This window comes from Hippocampus guttulatus, chromosome 8 (assembly GCF_054856545.1).
Source record: "Hippocampus guttulatus isolate MCC_2025c chromosome 8, RoL_Hgut_1.0, whole genome shotgun sequence".
Classification (NCBI taxonomy): domain Eukaryota; kingdom Metazoa; phylum Chordata; class Actinopteri; order Syngnathiformes; family Syngnathidae; genus Hippocampus; species Hippocampus guttulatus.
The window spans coordinates 2,781,006-2,804,806 of NC_141268.1; the positions used below are offsets into that span (position 1 = coordinate 2,781,006).

The following is a 23,801-nucleotide window of genomic DNA, read 5'->3' on the forward strand; positions in this document are numbered from 1 at the left end:
ATGCTCGAACTATCCTCTTCTGAGGATAATTAGAGTCTAGTCTTTATGCACGGACAATAGCTTGGGTTTTTTATTTTGTGGAATGTGCCTTTGTGGTATATACCCTGATTAGGTGATACTATTTTTTTTTCTTTCAGCAAACTGGTATATGAAGCAGTGAGGCAGGACTGGTGATCATGTTGAACCCACAATTGTTCTTCTGTTGTTTATTTTTTGTTAACACATTGAAACAAAATAACATAATTCATATGTGGATATTAGATTCCCTGAGGGAACAGGAAAATAACACCATACAAAGGCATGATCCAATATGCTCGAGATCTAAAACATGATTGGGTGTTATGTCTGCTCAAGTTGAGTAATTATGGTGTAATCATGACATGAAATGTCAATGAAAGAGTCCTGAGCAAAACCAAATATAAGATAAGATAAGAAAACCTTTAATCGTCTCACAATTGAGAAATTCCCAAATATGTGTCAGTTGTAATTTTTGTGCCATAAAAGGCCTTGCCCAATGTAATAAAACCAATTTTATTCACAAAGGTTTTCCAAGTACAGTGGAACTGCTGTGGTAGAATGGCTCCTATGTCTTGCAATTTGGAATCGGACCTACAGTACAAAGTAGGCTTTCAGAAATGTATTCCCCTGAAAGGGGCATATTACAGGAACAAAAAAATTCAATTGCTGATGTCGAAATAGTTGGGTATATGCAGTAGAAGTTGACATGGGAGTGGATTTTCGCTGCTGTCCAGTCCGACTACCCCAGAGAAAAATCCTGTCCTGGCCCAGACTGACCATAGTTAAATAAAAAAATAAAAATTAATCCTATCCTGTCCTGGTGAAAACGACTCCCATCCCATTCGGCTCCCATTCAGAATGTTTTCCACTCCCATACCATTCCCATTTTGGAGGTCAGCTATATTTTAAAAAAAAATAAAAAATTGTGCCCTCTGCATTTAAAACAACAAAAAAACCACTATTTGCAAATCAAGTTCAACCGTTATTAAATTGAATACACTACGAGGTATTTAATGTTCAAACTGATCAACTTTATTGTTTAGCTGGGACAGGGTCACATTTACAATCGTGGTAAGATCATCTTTTCTTTTAACAACATTCAATAAACCTTTGAGAACTGAGGACTTTAATTGTTGAGGCTTTGTAGGTGGAATCCGTTCCCATTCTTTCTTGATGTGCAGCTTCAACAGTCTACGGTCTCCGTCGTCATATTTTACGCTTCATAGTGCGCCTCACATTTTCAAAGGGAGGCAGGTGTGGACTGCAGGTAGGCCAGTCACGTACCCGCACTCTCTTACGATGAAGCCACACTGTTGTAACACGCGCAGGATGCGGTTTGGTATCGTCTGGTAGCAGGGGCATCCATGAAAGAGAGAGCGCTTGGATGTCATCATATGTTTCTCCATAACCTTCACAGACGTGTAAGTTACCCATGTCATTGGAATGAGCACAGCCCCATACCATCACAGAGGCTGACTTTTGAACTTTGCGACCATAACAGTCCGCAGGGTTCTTTTCATCTTTGGCCCGGTGGACACGACGTCCACAATTTCCGAAAACAATTTCAACTGTGGACTCGTCAGACCACAGAAAAGTTTTCCACTTTGCATCAGTCTATCTTCAATGAGTTCGGGCCCAGAGAACCCAGCGGTGTTTCTAGATGTTGTTGATAAATTTTGCATAGTCAAGATTAAAGTTGCACTTAGAGATACAGTACAGCGCTGAACTGCATTTACTGACATTAGTTTTCTGATGTGACATCTGAAGGATCAAAGGTCACTGGCATTCAATGTTAACACTAGATGCAGTGCTTACTCCGGATTCTCTGGACCTTTTGTTGTTAATATGGACTGTAGATGTTGAAATCCCTAAATTCCGTGTAATTGTACAGTGAAGAAAATTATCCTAAAACTGTTTGGCTATTTTCTCACACAGTAGTTCACAGCCATAAAATTCTAAATTCATGATCATTTTCTAATAATCTTAGTTGATCAGTTTGAACATTACATATCTTGTCTTTGTAGTGTAGTCAATTAAATATAGGCTGAACATGATCTGCAAATCATTGTATTTTCTTTTTATGTCGAACACCACATCCCAAATTCATTGGAATTGGGTTTGTAATAATAACAAAGTACTGTGTAGTTCATAATCGTTAAAAGGAAAATCAAAATTCATTGTAACAATTCACAGTTCAAGTTTCAGACTAATGTTTAACAGGAGATGCAAATGAATTTAAAAAATTAAATGTTCAAGCAAAGTTTTTCAATGAAGCAGATTTGGTCATGTCAATAATATCAAAATGCAAAAGATGGAGGTCTGGTGCAGGACAAGACGAATAAAATCTCAAATAGGTGTACAATATTCAGTCAGAAATAATGTATGTGAGTCAAAGGCAAAGAGGAAAAAGGAGAAAAAGTGGTTGGACAGTCGGAAAATCCTTGATAAAAAGCAGATCAGTCAGGGAAACTAGTTTCACTCAACAACTCTGCCCTGAATTAGAGAGAAGAAGTAAGAGAAGAATAGTATTAAAAGACAGAAGTGTATACAATCGATAAACCTGCCTGTGAACCAGAATACAGTACTGTAAGGAGAGCCGAAATGTAAAATCTGTAATCTTGATATATTGCATCTGATCTATTCTATAATATGTTGTTCTGATTCTTGATAGAGAAAAATAACTCTTGATTTGTTGAAAGGTTGAAACATTTCAAATTGGTAGACCACCGACAACCATACCTTTATTAATGTAACAGTTAGGTATGTAGTATTGTCTCATACACTGCAGGCCAAAACAACAAAACATAAAAGAGTAGAATCATTCTTGCAAGTGGCTTTCACAGAACTGTGATCACCGTGGACCGTCACTCTACTCACTTGGTATATGTTCATCATTGGCTCACCCAATATCCAAAAGCATTAAAAAAAAGGGTTGTGGCTTGCATCACCTCTTAGCAATGTTAATCACTTCGTCGGCCTCTGTCGTTATTTTGCACCTGTCTCGAGATGTGTCAGTTGGCTGAGGCATAGCGACATGCTGATCGCCTTTCTAACATTTTATCAACTGTGACGCAGCAAGAAGGTCTATTCCGGTTTCATCCAACAGTGTAAAATAATGTCTGTTATTATAACATGAGTAAATAATTTCAAATGAGACATACTGTATGTGTAAATACGGTGTGAAGTCTGGTAAGCAATTATTTCACCCTTGTACATCAAGGATAGACTACGTTGCTGAGAAATCTGACTGCTCACCGGAATTTCTGTCCCACCCTCACTATTTTGTGTGATCTTCTGAGATAACTGGGACCCGTTTTCCCATACGAATGGTGTCACATCATAGTTCGGGACCTTTGATGTTATGTTCTTGAAGTGTTTTGGGGCCATTAAAAAAATTGTTTTAATTGGTCTATTTGTAACTTTTCTTGAGTCTGGCTCATGCTTTCCTATTTTTTGGTTTCCTATCTGACATGCCCACTGTGTCAGCCACCGGGCTCTTTCCCGGCCTTTGTTCCTTCTCCAGCTGTATCTTTGTTGTCCTTGGAGGATACTCGTCACGAAATGTCACCAATCGTCATGTGCATGTCATCCATTCCCTTGACAGTTTAGATTTGCCATTTAGATTTGTGTTCCTCTGTTCTTGTTTCACTTTTTTTGTTTTGTTTTTTACAACGTGGTGCATCTGCCCTACATTTTCTCCCTTCCCTTGACATGCAATCTGTGACGAATCACAATAGTTATACGTTAATTGCTTCAGCATTTACCTATTATACATCATCTGGGAGGACCAATACTGGTTCAATAATGGAGAATGGCAGAAGAGATTTCTTGCTTGTGGGTCCTTAGCTAGCTCTACCCTTGTCCCTCCACCCTCTCGCAAGATGATTGTCATTTAACTTATAAGTCAAATGTGGTTGGTTGAACTTAAATTTATATGCAACAAAAGCATGGCCAGGTCGCATGAATGATATCCTCCTAATTTCAAGAATACTATTTTGAATGTTCATATCTTGATTTCAATAAGATATATCGCCCAGCCCTATTGTGGGCCTTTAGATGTTTGCAGTGTAGTAATATAGCACTCAACTATTTTGGAGGAAATTGTTTTATTCAACATAAATAAAATTGCTCTTTATTTATATTCTCAAATCGCTTTTACATCCAATCATTCACAAAATGTGGATGGCATTGAGTTGAGTTGACTACCACTCCAGTCCGAAGCCAACCTGCACCAAATTATTTCTGCATATCTGAGTGTTGACAACATACTGACTCAAGCAGAGGGGATTCGCGCAACTAATTTTACACTACACCTCATAGTGTTCACAAAGATGTGTCAGACTCGCTAAGGCCTTCTAATTGTCAGTAGTCATCTTTCTGTGTGATCCATGTAACATGAACGAAATCTGTGAATGGCTCAATTCCCAATGTGTTCAACGAGTGGTAGATATGACTTCCTTGACAGTCAATCGCTAAAGGGACAAAAAGATGTGCTTTAATGATATTGTTTTAATTCATCATAATGCACTGTTTATTTGTTTATTGCACTCTCATAAAGGAACGTTAAGAATCAAGGTTAAGACTGGAGTGTGTAATTTTGACTGGACGGTAATTGTTGCTGATAATAGACGCTGGCCAACGATTTAAAAGGGGCATTACATAATATGTCTTGGCTCTGTGATATAAGTTTATGATTAATTCATTATTCATTATTATGTCATGTACTGGAGAAATTGGTAGATATCAAAGTGATGACACAACCGTTTTCAAACCTTACAATTATTTATTGTTATTTGTAACAGCTTGGTCCGTTTTAAATTTTAAACGAGACTTCACTGCTATTACAGAATCATATTTCCCTGCATTATCTGACTGTCATTTAACTCCAGTCGTTATATTATTTGAAACGGTCATGATGTCACTTGGTGTATGGACATTATACACGGCACAGTTGACGCTTCACATAATTTAACTTATTGAGAGTTGCATGGTACTGGTCAAAAGAAGGGGTATTTATTTTTGGTCAAAATATTAAGATTTAGTATTATGCGGAAACAGTATATTTCTTCTTCTGCAGACTTTTTTTTATTTCTGTTTTTTCAATTCTACCTAGTATTTCTATTTTGTGCAGGTCCATCAGTGTATTAAACCCAAGTCAAGTTTTGCTTCTGCTCATCACAGCTGAAGTTATGATACACATTTTCAATCAGTTCACCTGCAAATTGTGGCAACACGAGCCTTTCATGTAATTTACAATACATCGGGTTATGTTTTGAATGAAACTGAACGGTTGTTATCATAGTTTTCACGTTTGCCTAACATTCTAGTGGTGGGTAGATGTCAAGTGATTATTCAGCCTGACTAAGATACTGCAATAATGGATTTGGTACAACAAAAGTGAATTGCTGTCTCTAATATTCCCGAGTGAACTCTTGTTTTGATGATTAAGGGAGTGGTTTGGGGTTTACACATACTCCCTGGCCGTGGAAGGCTGCGATTGCCGATAATACTGCTGGCCCTGCATGTCATCTTTGGAGCAGGAACAGCACAGCAAGGAGCCCCCAAGTACAGTCAGACTTGCTGCTGCCCAGCCCACAAAGAGGGCTGAGCCAAACTCATACCTGCATGGGAAAGAGAGAAATGAACACTTGTAAAACAAAACGTATTGAGGTACATAGCGGGATGAATAGGGGGAATATGAACCTGTAACTGTATAAAAAACAAACAAACACTGCCTTCAACTTATTTTTCAAAATAAAAATACCTTTTCAAAGCAGATTAAAATCTCAGTTTGCAGATTCCTTTTTGCGATTATCGCATTGGACATCACAACTAAAGATGAGGGTTGAGTATGTTGTGTGTTGTTTGTGTGTGTTGAATTCAAATGTGTATAAAATTTTAAAAACAAGCTGTTTTTAGTGCACTTGTGAAGGGTAGAGACAAAACAAACGCAAATAAAGCAAAGCATCAATGAAAGCAACAAAAGAGAAACTAACACTATAGTCAACTCATCACATACGTATTGGAAAACAATATGTAAAATGCAGTACCGTTTCAATTCATCCATCCATCCATCCATCCATCTCTATTCCGATTCGCTTTATCCTCACAAGGGTTGCGGGGTTATGCTGGAACCTATCCCAGCTGTCTTCGGGCAGTTGGCGAGGGACACCCTGAGCCGGTGGCCAGCCAATCGCAGGACACACAGAGACGTCCAACCATCCGCGCTCACACTCACACCTAGGGACAATTTAGAGGGTTCTATCAGCCTTCCACGCATGTTTTTGGAATGGGGAGGTGGGGGGGTGGGGGGGGGGGGGACAGTGTGCCTGGAGAAAACCCACGCAGGCACGGGGAAAACATGCAAACTCCACACAGGAAGGCCGGAGCTGGAATCGAACGACTGGTTAGTGCGTCGGTATCACAGTGCAGAGTTGCAAGGTTTGATTCCGGCTCCGGCCTTCCTGTGTGGAGTTTGCATGTTCTCCCCATGCCTGTGGGGGTTTTCTCCGGGTACTCCGGTTTCTTCCCACATTCCAAAACCATGCGTGGCAGGTAAATGGAACACTCTAATTTGTCTCGAGGTGAAAGTGTGAGGGCGAATGGTTGTATGTCTATGTGTGCCCTGTGATTGGCTGGCAACCAGTTCAGGGTGTCCCCGCATACTGCCCGAAGACAGCTGGGATGTCCTCCAGGACCCCGTGTGACCCTTGTGAGCATAAAGTATATCGGAAAATGGATGGATGGACAGAGACTGAAGAGCCCATTTTAGCCGGCCCAGATGCTTGGGAAAAAATATCAGTGTGATAAATTGAGTACCAGGAATTTTAAAGTGGAAGTGAAGTAAACTTTTTTCTTTGCAGTAATATGCGTTATGTGCCCCTACTATTCTAAACATGGTACCATGATTAATAATCCATTTATCGAATAAGAATTAAATTGAATAATTCATCAACATACCAGCAGCACCATTTTGGGAGGAAACATCAGCAGTCTGAGAATGCAATGGGCGAACTGACATCACGATAACCGTAGAAACATTCACATGTGCATGCTTGTGTGTGCATATGCGTGCGTGTGTAAGTCCATCCATCCGTATCTCTGTCAGTCTGTCTGTAAAAGTTTCTTTCACTGGCTGCAGCACACCGTCAAAAAACTCATTAATTTTTTATGTGCTCCCAGGGCGCACTGACGGAACACCATGTGACCCTGTGTCACGATGGTCAAGGTGGGGGTATGCCGTTGCAGCTCCGCACCTCAAGTTGAAGAATGTTCAACTCGGGAGTGGCATTGCGGTGACATCAGACAATTCAACCAACAATAGATGGGTTGGCGGGATGATTTCAGACCGCAAACAGCAAAAGACCAACAAGCTGTAGAACATTCATGCTCCTGGCAGGGCCGCTCGGCAACCGCTTCCAAATATAGGCAACCGAATGTGTCTTAGTGAACAGCGCTTTTCGAGGATGGTCGACATGAAAACAAAGACAAGGAATAGCATTTTTATTTTTTTGTGTGTGAAAATGATCTGAGGGTGGCACTTGCAAAAATAGCACGTAACGACAAAAGTAACATTCACTTGCAGTAAATTTTGTTTTAATGTGAAATTCATGTTTTTTGTCTTTGTTTCTTGGACCCAGTAATTTTGTGCACAAGTGATGCACTATTCATTTTGCGCAATAATAAAATCGATACAAGTTTTGAATTAAAAAAATATATACAGTATATATTTTTTCCAATTTACGAACGATTCGGTAAATGCACAAATGAAGGTTCCGGACCTCCAAAAAGGTTAAGAAAGTTATAAAGACTTTATAAAGACTCAGCTAAAACATCCTACATGAAACACTGTCATGATGCTGTTCTTGTGTGTCTCAGGCAGGGGGCAGACTTGAGCCCTCCCTTAAGTGTGCAAACCTGCTGCCAATCATCATTAGCTATGTATTTAAGGACTGGCAAACTGTCTGCAGTTTGTCTGATTATTTTGAACTTGTTGCTGCTCTTGTTGTTGTTGTTGTTAAGTCACCCGAGGCGCATCAGGATAATCCTGAGTTGCGCTCGACTGCTATTCGTGAAGCTTCTGAGTTCTCCCAAGTCATTCCCCAGCTGACGATGATGCCGTTCCACCATAAACGCCATAGGTGTTCGGCCGTTTCTTCCTCCTCTCCGCAGAGTCGGCAACGCGCGTCCTCACACCTCCCTAAGAGGTGTTGCCAGCATCTGAGGGCAGGGTGGTGGCTGGACCAGAAGCGGATCAGGTCGACGAGGTCTTTCTTCGACAGGGAAGATTCTTCGGCGAGGCTGGGTTTTGAGGATAGAAGGGTGGCAAAACGTGGGTGGGAGGGTGGGGGATGGATGCAGCTTCTGCGTAGAATTGCCCGTCTCGTTGAGGGGTCAGGTTCTAGATTTGGTTGGGGGAGGGATGAGCCGAGCTTTGCTTGTTCATCCGCCAAGTCATTGCCAGGGAGGTTGCAATGGCCAGGCACCCAGATTATCTGCACCTTGCCTTTGGAACCCAAGGCCGCGAGGGAGAATTGAATTGCGGTGATCTTGGGGTCCATGGGACTAAGGTTTGAGATGCCCTCCACCAATGACCTGCAGTCTGTGATGATGGAAGCCGAGGACCAGTCGTCGTTCTGCTGCAGCCAGCTGATGGCATGGAGCAAGGCAGCTTTCTCAGAGTGGAAGGAGCTGCTAAAGGTCCTCGTTGGCGCATTCCACCAGTGGAGCGTGGTGTCGTCACAGCAAATCACCATTCTGGCACCCCCGTTACGGGTTCCAGACACTGTTGAGCCATCTGTATAGATGTGCAGATCCGATGGGCCATTTAGATGAATGGTGTTGAGGACAGGAGTAAAAAGGACTGTTGGAAGAGTGGGGAATGGCCATCTTAAATTAGGTGCGGGACACGGTGTCTCCGGCGCTGGTAAGATGTTGAGTTGGGATAAATAAGATGAGGGTGGTAAAACTGCGCCAGTCTGAACGTTTCAGGCGCTTTTGGACGGGTTTGTGGAATAAAATTCTCCTATCGTCGGTAGTAGCGAGATGGGCCCAGTCATCTGCCTTATGGAGCGATAGATTTATAAAACGGGAAGTAAGAGGGGGGAGATTGGCTTCGAAGAGGACGGCTTCAGCCGGAGGTAAGCGGACCTGCCCTGTAATGGCTCTGGCTGCTTGCAGTTGGCAGCGTTCAAGCTTGTTGGTGTTGGTTGCCGAGAGCCAGGGCGTCCATGCTAGGGCAGCATATTCGGCAACACTCCTCATGGTTGCTATGCACACAGACCTGAGATCGGACGGGTGCCAGCCCCAGGAGGAGCCTGAGTGCTTGTAGAGGAGGTTGGTCCGATGTTGGATAGTCTGTGAGACATAGTGTACATGCTCGTTGAAGGTAAGCTGTCCATCATATTTCAGCCCGAGGAAAGTTGGTGTTGGGGTTTGTACAGAGAAGGGTGTCTCCGAGATAGATCTTTGGCTTCCATGAGGATTCTGCGGCATCCATGGTGAAGAAGGCTACCTCCGACTGTTGCTGCTCTTGCCCAAGTGATTGTTTTCTAGACCGTTTGCTCTCGTCACAGTTGATTATTCCTTTAGTACCTTGTTTTTGTAAGTACAGTACAGTCTTTGTTTCGTTGTTTGACTTTCTTTTTGTTTGTAATGTGTAAATTAGATTCTTGACATTTCGTTGGTTTTCTCGGTTAAACTATTTCCTTGCCTTTTGCAGGTGCCTTTTGTTAATGTATTGTTTTTCCTGGTTTGTTTGACCAGCGTTTTCTGTTCATACCCGTTTGGTGCGTTTTTGTTCTTGTTAATAAACTTTTTTATGGAGTTTTGTTTGGTGGGAGCCCTTGACTATAGATGGACTTTAAAGTACAAAAGGAAAGCAAAATCCTTGAAACATACCTGGCATTGGCTGGGGTATTTGGGTTGAAGAAATGATAAGACACCTGTGTTGCATACCAGGAAACAGAAACCAATGTACACAGACCTGTGAGAAAAGAAAGGATTTAGCACAGTCAATCCCAGTGGAGCATTTTATCAGGACTGCGAAAGTTTATGAAAACATATTAATATAAAATGTATTTCATTCTGTTTTAGACTGTGTTCAGTAGCATTATGCATGAAGGGTTTGAGTTAAATATTTTTGATGTAATTTCTTGCTTTTTTGGAGTATATTTTTTTGCACGTGTTGCATGTACTGAAATATGAAATCAAGGAAGAACAGATCTGTTCACCCTTATTTTGCACCAACCTTTGTCGTGAAGCTTTTTGTTGGTTAATTTTTCACTCTCATGTTGCATGTGTTAATTTTTGTAAATATTCCACATGCTTTTTTTTGTTTAATAAATGGGGTTTTACATGTATATATTTCGAACAGGAGTTTGTTTTTTGGGGGGTCCACATACATGGCTTAGCCGTTTTTGTCAGCTTTAGGGATAAGAAAAACCTCATTTTGCACATGTCTCCGCTCATCACTGTGACCACTTTTGGAGAAAAAAAAAATCATGCTCATTCGAATAGAATGACAAGATACGTTTTAATTTACATCTTCCGGCCTGCATTTTATTCTTTATTGATATTTTATCATCTTCACGTTTGACACAGTTATTTGATGGAAAAAAACCCAGACATTACTAAAAAATATTTTTACTGAATATCTTTTGAATGCATTTTACAATTATGAAGATAAGAACTAAATAACCACTTCTTTCTCATAGACTTCTGATTCCATAAATGTATGTATTTTTTGAAAGCCATGAAAATGTAAAAAATGACAACTTATACCTGCTAGAAGGAAGAGAGACCCTCCAGTCACTGCAATGCGTGTCTTGACTGCTGGGTTATTTTCTCCCACCTTTGTGCACTTCATGCCAACCACACTGATGATGATGCCGATTAGGCCAAGCAGTACTGACACCACCATTAGGGCACGACATGTCTGGATATGGACTAAAGAGAGGGGGCAGTAGAATGTAAAAGGAAAAAGATAAAACATCACGATAAAACATGTTCATTGAAAGTCATTGAAGAGACATGTGTGAATCAGATCACAAGTTGGCAAATCCTGGTGGATTTGCATTCGCAAAAAGAATGTCCTTCACACAAAGGCCTACGCACATAACTCAGTAGGGGGGAACATATTTCCAGATGATTTGCACACACACACACGCGCATATATATGCATGCATGCATGAAAAGTGAATATGTATTGTAAATGAATTTACTAAGGCATGAGGGTGGTGTAGTAAAGTCTGGTAAACAATAACATACTGTATATGCACCAGTACGTTCTGTTTTGACTGATATGCTAATATGCTACGTTAACAACAATGCACATTTAAGATGGCTCAAATGTTCGTGGCCTGTGTGTGTGTGTGTGTGTGTGTGTGTGTGTGTGTGTGTGTGTGTGTGTGTGTGTGTGTGTGTGTGGGTGTGGGTGTGTGTGTGGGAGGGAGGGAGGGGATGCCTACATTTGAGGGAGTGAATCATCATTGGCGTTTGCCCAAACACAGCCCATATTCATTCAGAAAGACAAAACGTTCTGCTGAGCAGTCAGTAGTGGTGGCTGGTGAAGTTTAACATTCATGCCGCAGTGATATCTTGAAAGTAGGGCATTTAAATAGAAGTATGCACCTGTGATTTCCTCATCTCAAACGATTCATTGAAACAAAAGTTAACAACAATGGTGGGTACACTAACAACAAAAAATGTCAACCTCTCTTGAGAATCAATTACAGTTTGTGCCCTTGAGCATCAATTACAGCTTGATAACGACGTCTCATGCCGTTCACAGGTCGACTTGGTGTCTGCTGAGGCACAGCATCCCACTCTTCTTGAAGGGCATTGAGGTTCTAGGGTGCAGAGTTTCAAGCCCCGACAGGGCGACACAGCTGATCCCACGGATTTTCAATAGGATTCGGGTCTGGACAAAGTGCAGGCCATTCCATTCAAGGTACACCAGTCTCCAACAACCGTTCCCTGACGATGCGACCTCGATGAGCTGGAGCATTGTCCTCCATGAAGATGTAATTAGGCCCGTGTTGATCATGTAGGGGCACAATCACTGGTTATTCAGGTAGTATGGGCTTGTTATTGTATCATTCACCAAGTGTCGAGGAGTTCTGTACTGACTGGACACACCCGCCCACACGAACATTGTCACCACCAAAAGCTTGTCTGATGACAACAGTGGCGGAAGTGTAGCGCTCTCCTTAACGTCACCAACATTTTTGGCGGTCATCATTTCTGCTCAACGTTAATCGACTTTCATCAGAGAATAGCACTGAGGCCCACTGATACCTCATCCAGCATAAATGCTCCCTGGCCCATGCAAGATGATGATGCCTGTGTCTGGTGGTGTGGTCAGGCACTCTTGCAAGTTGTATGGCACGTAGACCATGTTGATGTTATGAAACGGTTTCATATGGACTGATGTGACACTTGAGTCCCTCTCACCTCCCTTAAACGTGCCTGGATTGAATGGCATCCATCATGTGGTTTCTCAGGGCATTGTTCACAATGTAGCGGTCATCAGCATGGGTTTGGGCCAAGGGACGTCCACTTCTTTCCGTGATTTTTCCAGTCCCTCTGTCTCTATGTTGCAACTGCTGATGATGCTCTGTGACAGTCTAAGCTCAGTGGCCACTTCCGTCTGAGAAAGTCCTGTTTGAAGGATCACAATGGCAAGGTACCGTTGATCCATTGTTCGGTGTCGTCTTGGTCTCATGATGTCAAAATATCAACAGCATGACGAGGATGACTGTTTAAACACCGGCTCTAATTGGACCAGGACAGTTATTGGTCGATTCAAAGATCAAATGCCTGTTGTGAATTTTCCCATTAAGCTCTGCGTTGGAGAACAGCAGCTTGTGCAAAAAGTACTGAAACATTTAACAGTTGTTGTCCATGTGCAATCAAAAGCTGAGAGAAGGTCACATCAAGTTCACCTGTCAAGGTTTGAATGCATTTTAGACTCATCCTGGCATTTCACTTGAAAGCCAAATAACCCGAACCTTTTGTGAGTAGTATATATATAAATATGGATACTACTCGTGTGTGTGTGTGTGTGTGTGTGTGTGTGTGTGTGTGTGTGTGTGTGTGTGTGTTTTTCCCGGGTTTGCTTGAGTAGACTCCATTGACTGTCGGCCTATATGTACATTAGGTGGGGATATACACCAGAGAGACAATAAAGTATGTTGTTGGAATCGTGTTAAGTAAAGTCAGGCTGGCAAGACAACAACTTATTAACTCTAGGAATGCCAGCCGTTTAAAAAAAAATCTGATAAAAAATACTTTTTGTGGAAGGATGCATTTCAAAGCAGACCTTTAACTTTGGTGCTATTTTTTGCATTTGCGATACCTCAAATAATGTTTTCCATAAACAACACAAAAAAATAACACTTTATTTGCAAAATAACAGATTATTACAAGAAAAACACGGAATGCATGAATTATGCATGAACTTTGCATGAACGCTGAACTTTATCCATGTTCTTACCACCACACTGTTTTCGCACTCCACCTCACCACGCACGTGGTGTAAATGTCACACTCACATCGCGTGTGGGCTAAAATCTCATCAAACCCACTCCTGCCATCTAGTTGTGATTTAACATACTGAAATCATTCCCAAAGCCTTGATACTTAACTGAGGAGCTGCGGAATTTTACGTTTTGGCACTAAGTGATGTTTTTTTCGAATGTAATTTAACGTTTTTCATTATATGAGTTCAATATCTCAGAGTTAAGAGTGTAGCTTTTCTTGTAGAGTTCTTGTGAGTTAAATTTAAATCGTAGGGTTTGGAAGTTGCAAAATGTTATTTTGAAGCCCCACACTCCATCTCAGAAGGTGGCAATAATGCACCAAAACTGGTTTGCCAACTGCTAAAAGTCAAAAAGATGAAGAAGAATAAATGCACACACACACACGCACACACACACACACACACACACACACACACACACACACACACACACACACACACACACACACACTATTTAGAGTGTTCCATTAACCTGCCTTGCATGTTTTTGAAATGTGGGAGGAAACTGCATAGTTTCAGGGTTCGATTCCGGCTGCAGCCTTCCTGTGGAGTTTGTATGTTCTCCCCGTGCCTGTGTGAGTTTTCTCTGGGTCCTCCGGTTTCCTCACACATTCCAAAAACCTGCATGGCAGGCTGATTGAACACTCTAAATTGTCCCGAGGTGTGAATGTGAGTGTGGATGGTTGTTCGTCTATGTGTGCCCTGCGATTGACTGGGAACCGGTTCAGGGTGAACCCCCGCCTCCTGCCTGAAGACAGGTGGGATAGGCTCCAGCACCCCACGCGACCCTTGTGATGATAAGCGGATCATCAGAAAATGGATGGAGATATATATAAAGAGAGAGATATAGATATGCATATCATCAACTGTATGCATGTACTGGCCACAATTAGTATTTTTAAAAAGTAAACATTTACAACAAAATTAAGAGTGTTTTTTTTTTCAACATTTTAGCCAAACACTTAAGAATTCTTTTTTTTTAATCTATATATAATTTGCGTTCCGCAGATCGCAATTTATTTCATCAAAATAGTAGGACAGTATTTGTTAACATATATTTGGCACATACTGTATGCACTTAATTTATGACAAAGGAATCAGCATGTTAGTGTGGTGGATATTCTCTTATCCAATAATTCCCAACCTTGACTGCGCCAAGGCACATATTTTCAGCTCGAAAAAAATCGCACGGCACATCACCAAACAAAATTGTCACAAAAAGAGGATACATATGTCAGTTTCATCCTTTTTGACATCTACTAGAAGATCATTTATTTGTTCTCTGTTGCTGGCATAGATAGAGGGACAAAGATAAATGATTTGTTATTCAGAAATAATTTTCTCACCAATTAAGTGAAATTTGAAAATTTCCCACGGCACACCGTTACAGCTCTCACAGCATACGAATGTGCCCTGGCACACTGGTTGGGAATCACCGCTCTCGTCAATACAGTATTGAACATTGTACTCACTGTCAAGAGAAAGCATCGAGTCAAAGATCTTGCACTGGACCTGTCCTGTGCTCTGCGAAGCACAACTCATCCACAGCCCCTCATACAGACCCACAGCGGTGATAATTGCATCACCGACATATGATGATTGCTTCCACTGGGGCAAAGCTGTTGTGGCGATGATGCCGATCCAGCCACCCAAGGCGAGGAAGTAACCTAACAACTGTAGACCAGGGTTTGCCATCCTTCTGTTGCGCCGTCTTCTTTACCTCTGCTAGGTTTAATTTCTTTTCACGCACTCCTGTTGTCTTCAAGCGGTGGTTTCTGAATCCTGTTTCACTTTGTTCTTTTCTATCTGGTACCGTTTGACTGTCTCTTCTTGTATCTGAGTTAAAACAAAGGGCTGCTTTAACTCAGATATGTAGAATCACATTGAAACAGTTGCAATAATTTCTCTCCTGTTGGGGCTCCAATATGAGATTTTTGAATTCCGTTGATAAAATAGACCTAATGTCTTTTTAGTTATGAATAGTGCTGTATATGAAGTATGTTATCTGAAATGGTGTTCTCCGCATGGGCCCCTTCCAAGTCTGTTTTCTTTCTGCTGCTCTCTAATTCGTCCCTCCGCTCTGCTTTTCTTCTGCTCCGGGCTCAAGTGCCTCAGTGAGGGGCATAGAAGAAAGAAGTCGGGGAAAAACAGAAAAAGTCAATGGGGCTGAGGGTTACATTGAAGGACTGAGTTGTTGTTGGTCAACTCTCAGACCGTCACGCCTACAAGGAGGGCAGATATTGGCAGAGATTGGAGGAAGAAGCTTTGGGGGATGGAGCTATATTGGTCATAACAACTTCATTAATAAAAGGTTCAAATTAAATTCACTTAATTGCATCCCAATCCTTTGATGAAACATTCAACATTTTAACAAGAACAGACAACTTAAATTGATGCACCATAACATTTAACCTTAATAGATATTTGTGAACTTTACTTAACAACTGGCGGCCCGGTAGCTGACTGGTTAGCACGTCTGTCTCACAGGTGCAGGGTTCCATTTGGACTCTGGCCTTTCTGTGTGGAGTTTGCATGGTCTCCCCGTGCCTGGGTGCCGGGTACTCCGGTTTCCTACCACATTCCAAAAACATAGATGGCAGGCTGATTGAACTCGCTAAATTGTCCCTAGCTGTGAGTGTGAGTGCGGATGGTTGTTCATCTGTGTGTGCCCTGCAATTGGCTGGCAACCGATTCAGGGTTCCCCCGCCTACTGCTCTAGGATAGCTGGGATAGGTTCAAGCACCACCGCGACACTTGTGAGGATAAAGCGGATCGGAAAAATGGATGGATGGATACTCAACAACTGCGTTGAGTGCAGCGGTGGCAGCATCCCTGACTGGTGGATTCGCCTCATCGTGCATTGGTCATGGGTTCAATTCTGAGAATCTGGCTTTCCTGTGTGGAGTTTGCAAGTTCTCCCCATGCCTGCTTGAGCTTTCTCCAGGTGCTTCTGTATCCTGCCACATTACAAAAACATTTCTGCCAAATTAATTGAGGACTGTAACATATGTACGTGAGAATAGTTTGTCTGGTGACCAGTTCAGGGTGTTCCCTGTCTCTCACCCCAAGACAGCTCTGATAGGCTCCAGCATGCCCGCGACCCTATTGAGGGTAACCAGTTTGGAGAATGAAGGAAAAATGAATGATTAGTGGAGCGAAGCTCAAGTGAGGAATGAATAAATCCAATTTCTCCAACAGCCTTGCAGCAGCGATCCCTGGGCGCACTTCTCACAGTCCACTGTAGCAATGATAGACAGAGTCCGGTCATTAGATTCAGTGATGACGCCAATGACCAAAGCATTGCACGACAGGCTGCTAGCATGGTTTTTTTTTTTTTGCTTTTTTTTTTAACATCGTAATGTACATCACAGGCCTTCCAACTGTGGCTCAACAAAAACAACTTCATACTTTGGCTCAACAACCTTCATGAATCATTGGAATTCCACATTCCCTACAAATGACAGTCTTAAACTGGCACGTGCAATTATTTCTGCGAGTGCTTGTGTTATTTGTCAAGCCCATTTGCAAAGTTTATTTTCAAGCTGGCTGCTGGGCTTTCTTTCCTCTTTTGCCACACAACAGCTTCAACCACTTTGTGCTTGTTAGTGTTTCACCCGGAAGTGTTTTTGCAGGTTACTATTATTTAACTACTCTTCGTTCCACTTCTTCCAAGTTTTGCTCAGCAAAATTTGCATTCTGTAAAGTTTAGTCTTCAATTCTAAGTAATTCCAAAATTGCAAAGTGTTGGTGAGGAAAAAGAGCCATGCTCGCGGGTTTTGTTATGTTCTGGGTGTGAGCCGTTAGGCTGGACCTGGTAATAGGCGGTTCTGATGTCAGGAAAGATGAAAGAGGAAACGGACATTTCAGGTGAAAGAGCAAAGGATTGTGCGGCTTGTACTTTGACTTAAGTTGGTCAGCCTCTGTGTGGAGTGCCTGCACGTGACTGAAGTGCATCAGAAACTGAAGCTCGTCTTTCCCATTGCCTGTTCCCATTTCACACCACAGTGCCCCTGCATTGACTCTGAATACATCGTGTGAATGCTTAAATACGCGTCGGGTGTAAACGTAGCATTAGACGCTTTTGTGTTAGAGAAAATTGCCAGCCATGTTATTGTACCTTGTGTCTATTTTGCTACTTAATCTCATGCCCTCAACATTCTCGTAATTTTGCCAGTAGTACGTCTTTCCTTTCATATTTTCATAAGTATTGCTCTGTTTTTCTTGTTCTTTTTTTTTCTTTCTTTGCCTCATTAGCTTTTTGAGTTTCTATTTCCCTGTTAGCTTCAACCTCTTTTTGTGACACTCCGTTCACTTCTCTTAGTTTGTTCGGGTTGTTACTTTTGTTCCATGTCGACCTTTTGTCATGTTGCCTTTTGTTATTTGTATTCTCTGGATTGCATGCTCCTTCTATTTAATAAATACTGTAAAATCTCTTCAGTGTGTCACATTTGCAAAGGGGTTCAACTCACAGCCGGGACATGTTTAAGAGGTTGTTGTGACCAGTAGGTGTCCCAATATGTTCTTTTATTGATGATTATGAGATGGTATATGTTCAATCTTTAAAATGAAAATGTCAAAATATGCTCCAGCTTTTGTCAGTTTAATCAGCGATAGCTGTGCCAATCACAGAATAGTTGCCTATTGTCTACTGTACTCAGAGCCGTGCACATCTTTCTCCCACTCTCTTTTGAGAAACAATGGGCAAATCCACAAGGCACAAACACACACACAAAGTGGTCAGTGTCCCGCACTGTTTTTCAACTAAACCAGAGTTGAAGACACAATGGAAGTACTGAAAGCTCAGCACACGCACACACACGCATGCACAGACTCACACACACAAAAAGCTCTTCATGTGTAAGCACTGAAGGGTAACTGTATGCTCTGAGTGAAATACTTGAAGCGAATTATAAGAATGTCTCTTTTGAACACAGCTTGAACATGGCTTGATTCATGTATGGGGTATTGGCATTTGTGGAAATGTCTATGTCGTTGTGCTGGAGCCGATCCCAGCCGTCTTCGGGCAGTAGGCGGGGGACAACCTGAACTGGTTGCCAGCCAATCACAGAACATACTGTATATAGACATACAACTATTCACACTCACAATCACATCTAGGGACCATTTAGAGCGTTCAATCAACCTACCATGATTGTGTTTGAAATGTAGGAGGAAACTGGAGTACCCAGAGAAAACCCATGCAGGCACAGGGAGAACATGCAAACTCCACACAAGGCTGGAATAGACCCCTGCAGCTCTGCACTGTGAGGCAGATGTGCGAACCAGTCTACACCGTGCTGCCTAGAGGATTTGAACCAGAGTCCAAGGACATATCGTGAAATATCATTGACCACAGGACCACAGTGGCTTGTTTTTGTAGAATTTATTATTATTATTAGGGTCACAGCAGTGTCCACTACAAGGTCCCTATGGTTTTCTGTTGGGGGTGGGGGGGTTGTAATTGTTATTTATATTCTGCAAACAAATCGCATTTATGGGGACCTAAGTATGCACGAAAACTCACCAAATTTTGCACATTTATCAAGCCTTGTTAAAAATTTTATATTTTAAATTTGTCATGAACCAAATAGCTTTGTAGTGCAACCGAGAGTGGACAAACAAGATCCAATTCTGGTACATTTGACCGAGGCCTATGAAAATTGGCAGGCACGTGTAGCACCCCAACTTGTACTAAAAAGGTCCATTGCAACTGTCGCCTAACATGAACAAAATATTACCGATGAATTTTTCAATGTCTAATTTTGGCCCATTTTTGCACATTTACAGGGGTCATACTTTTGCACCTTTATCTTGGGTGCCAAATCAGGCGTGCCAAAGACGTTGATCGCGATTGACCGGTACCTTGTGGACTGGTCCCAAGTTGATCGCGAGGGGTGTAGAGGGGAAAAAAAATTGTGTGTCTGTGTGCGGGTTATCAATATAATATGTTGTTGTGTCAGTACAGACTGCACTCTTAGCATCCTATCAGTCAAGAGTCAATCATTTTTGGAGGGGTACTTGATATAAAAGGTTTGTGAACAACCTGGGTTACAATACCTACTGAGTCCTGTGTGCTTGTTATTTAAAGATAAAATGCTTACCCCAATGTTATCATTGCATTGTTTCTAACGTATTGACAAAATGTCTCGTTTCATCATCCGAATACAGAGCTTTTGTTTTTCAATTGAACTTTCTGTTAGAGAAATACACAGATTCCCATGTTTTTAAATGTGTCATATATAACCACACATTTTCAGAGGTTTGACTAAACCCCATGTGTTTTGGGATCAAACAATGAGAGATGTATTTTTTAACCTCAAAAAATATTTAAGAACAAGTGTAAATGTGGCGGCCCAGTGGTCCGGTGGTTAGCGCATCAACCTCACAGTGCAGAGGTACCGGGTTCAATTCCAGCTCCGGCCTCCCTGTGTGGAGTTTTCATGTTCTCCCCGGGCCTGCATGGGTTTTCTTCCGGTCCTCCAGTTTCCTTCCACATTCCAAAAACTTGCATGGCAGGCTGATTGAACACTCGAAATTGTCCCGAGGTGTGAGTGTGAGCATGGATTGTTGTTCGTCTATGTATGCCCTGCGATTGGCTGGCAACCGGTTCAGGGTGTACCCTGCCTACTGCCCGAAGACAGCTGGGATAGGTTGCAGCACCCGCCACGACCCTTGTGAGGATAAGCAGATTGGAAAATGGATGGATGGAAATGTTCAATCTGAATAACTCCAATGTACTTAAAACACTTAAAATAATTACATTAGCATCCTGTGAAATAATGACTTTTTTTTAGGATGTAGTTTTGATTGATGTTTGTATGCAGTTACAAGCCATCATGCCACTTGCAAATAACATTTGTACAATTGCGCTTTGTGGCAATTCTGTTCATTTTAGAGTTATATTAGCCTCATAATTTCCAACCTCCTCTCTATCTCGAAACATTGTTTAATGTTTGACAGTCACAGTTTTATTAACTTGGTTGATGTTGTTATAAAAGAAGATGTTGAATAACTCAACTCCGTACAAGCAAAGTGAAAAGACACCGGGAGAAGACGAGTGGTTGAAGGGGGCTGTCTGCTCGACAGAAGAGACTGGTTTGATGAGAACAGGTGAAAAATGAACAAATAAGACAAGGTTGCACCACATTTAAAACAACATTTGTCATGACACTTTGTGGATAATGCTGATTGCCCTTTTTCAGTTGGAATCATTAAGTGAACGCACAAAATGTCGGTCGTCATTGCCCCAAATCTCAGAATTGTAACTAAAATATGTCAGGGTACAGAACTTGACATCCAATGACCCATTCATTTTTATTTTGAAACTAAGATACTTTAGCGTATTTGTCATGAAAACCACGGATGTGTAGAATGAACTTCAATTGGCCAGTATCCACGTTTAAAGTCATGCAGCATGAAGTTTGGCTATGTGGGTTCATTCAAAGCTCATCATACACAGGACAGGATCGCACAAATGAATATAATTTACATACCCGTGTGCTAACCAGTCTTCTACCGTGCCACCTTAAGAATCCTGAAAATTGTAACGGGGCAATCCTACGCGGGCGTGGGGAGAACATGCACACAGGAGGGCCGGGGCTGGATTCTAACTCACGACCTCTGCACTGTGATGCGGACGTGTGAAGCAGTCAACCACTGCTGCGCCCTCCAGCTGTTCTCGCAAAAAATATTCAAAATTGGATAAAAAGAACATGTTCTGGTTTCTGTTTTTGACTACTTGATAGCCTACGTTTTAATAATTCAACAATCGCATTCAAAACAACACCAATATTTTTATCATTAAAATGGTTATGAATATAACAATATTTTATGTCTAGATTTTTAAACAATAATTTTACCAATTAAAAAGTAAATATTACTTGCCGACACGTCTCATTATTTCTGCAATCTTGCTAGGAAAGCCAGGTGAATTTCTAAATATTTGAATGAATGCAAAGTTTAAAAAAAAAAAAAGACTACCAGGCAGGTTAGCAAATTTATCAACAAATAGACCCACCATTAACAACATAAAGTATTTATTCAGTAGTTGGTAACATTGAAAGTTTATACATCTATCTTTTCGAAAGGAAGAAGTGAAAAATATTGCACATATGTACTGTTACTGTATATTACATAATCTATTTACGAAGGCACATCGCAGATTATGAAGGAATGTATATTGTCCTAGATCGTTGCCATACCTAGCTACAAAATTCTCAATATCCCACGAATGCCTCTGTCTTGACCAAATAAATGAATGGTAACAAAGACAAAAGGATCATACATACAGGCTAACATTGTACAAAGACGAACACGAAAAGGAGAAAATATTTATAAATGAACCGCTGCAGATGGGGGGGGGGGGGGGGGGGTGTTGTATGCTTATATTCAGTTCAATATAGTGTATATTAAGCAATGAGCAGTAATAAAATAAGCCATCAATCAGGTGTTTTTGTACGCTTATACTAAAGTTTAACATAGTGTATATTGAATAATGAGCAGTAATAACAATCAGCGATTTATAAACACTTAAAATTCCATACATAAACACGACAGGGTCATTAGGTGGGATGGAGCAGCGACATCTCCTGAGAGAAAGAGGAAATGCAAAAGCATCTGATTTTTAAAAATTATTATTTTAGAAGATAGTGTTTGGCAGAATAATACCGATCTATGATTTTAAAATATTTCTCGCCCTATTTGCTTGAATATACAGTATTTGTATGGTGGAGACCAGTATTTCTAAGTGTAAATTGTCAACAAAATCTGGCCAGTGGTTTCCGTCTCACGAGACATTGAGGCGAGCATACACTAACTTTTTCGCGGAGCAAGTTTAAAATAACTCCCCGTGTGTAAAAAACAAAAACAAACAAACAAAAAACATTATATTGTACGAGTGTTGTGTATTTAGTTTTTATTTTTTGTCGCCGTCGTACGTTGGAGCGTGTGTGCGTGTGAGAGTGTGTTTTGTGTACGCGCGAAAGTATGATATAGTATTTGCTGCCCATGTTTTTTTCTTTCTTATTTTCTGTGTGCCGCCTATGTGCAAGAAGAGGGTTGACTTCAATTTACTTTTACAATTTAATGTGTCCGATGTTAAAGCACGCGAGGGCGGGGTTTTAGAAACAGGGAGTCGGTTCAGGGGCCAAAAAACAGTATAATCAAGTATTTTTTGGATCAGCTACTGCTCCAAACAGAAGAGACACTCAGCAAACTATGTGTACTCAAACTAAAATAAAAAAGAAATAACACAAACACCGATTATAACTGTTTTATTTGAAAGGCTGGTCGTTGAGCGGTCCAGTTGGAACACCGCCGTTTTCATGCTGTGCACATGAAACCATCTGCTGGCCAGGTTTTATAATCACAGGCAGCTGTATTTTAACCACATACTGTCATGCAGTGGTCCTCAACTAGAAATGCTGTAGGTCCACTTTTATTTTATTTTTTATAAGACCAAGGTCATGCACGGCGGTCATGGGGAGCAGGGCTATATGCCCATTTAGTATGGTCAAGCCAAGCTTATACAAATCAACACTCCTCACAACCAACCAATAATGGGGTGCATGAAAATAACAATTATTCACTTTGCCAGCACACAGCAAATAATGAGAGGTATTGTGTTGAGGCACAGGAACTCTTTTATTTTGTTAAGTTGTGCCTGCTTAATAATAGAAATAGCCCTTTTAGGGAAACAAGACATTTTTACTTGAACTTTGTTAAACAGTAGTTGTCTTTTTTTCCCTTAATTTAACAAAAGCAAAACAAAATACTCATTTTACCAAAATAAATACTAAACATGAAAACAAAAATATCCTTTTCATTTGTACAATTCCCCTTTTCACATCCCCTCTGAAATCACTGAAAAATATATCAGAAGAGGAGTTAAGAACCATTTTAAATACTGACACAAGGGAGCACAGGAATGTGCAGTGCTGTTCTTCCACTAAAGGTGAATGCAATGTCTGAGGCATGCAAATATTATTTGAGGACGCCATTGGGATGTTCATTTACCATGTTGCGCTATTCTGCTGTTAAACATCTGCAAAGATCCCCGGGTAGACGGGAGCAAAACTGCACACAATCGAAACCTCCCGCGATTCGTCTTGTCTAATTGTCTGTGTGCGGCTCTCCTGGGCTGAACTGTGAGCACACTGTGGCGTTGCGAATGCGTCTGTTTCCTGACACAATCATCCATTTTGAATGTGTGTGTATTAGGGATGGACGCGTGCTGACGCTTATG

The 23,801-nt window shown here is 41.3% G+C and overlaps 1 protein-coding gene across 1 annotated transcript; it reads right to left on the minus strand.

Annotated features, from left to right (window-relative positions):
• Nucleotides 1–1,027: 1,027 nt before the first annotated feature.
• cldn19 (claudin 19) lies at nt 1,028–16,150 on the minus strand. Its single transcript, XM_086117719.1, has 5 exons — nt 15,031–16,150; nt 10,801–10,965; nt 9,919–10,003; nt 5,493–5,639; nt 1,028–2,511 (listed from the first exon to the last, which is right to left on the minus strand). Exons 1-5 carry the CDS (start codon nt 15,251–15,253, stop codon nt 2,475–2,477), a joined length of 657 nt encoding a protein of 218 aa, XP_085973845.1. The 5' UTR covers nt 15,254–16,150; the 3' UTR covers nt 1,028–2,474.
• Between the last annotated feature and the right edge of the window lie 7,651 nt (nt 16,151–23,801).

Bases quoted from the DNA above. Each gene is read 5' to 3' on its own strand.
- cldn19 (XM_086117719.1), bottom strand. From the start codon at position 15,253: ATGGCAAACCCTGGTCTACAGTTGTTAGGTTACTTCCTCGCCTTGGGT. The intron at 10,004-10,800 runs GTATAAGTTGTC...CTTTTCTCACAG, and splicing joins GTCTCTCTTCCTTCTAGCAG to GTCTGTGTACATTGGTTTCT. The intron at 2,512-5,492 runs GTATGTGTAAAC...TCTCTAATTCAG, and splicing joins CAGCCTTCCACGGCCAGGGA to GGCAGAGTTGTTGAGTGAAA.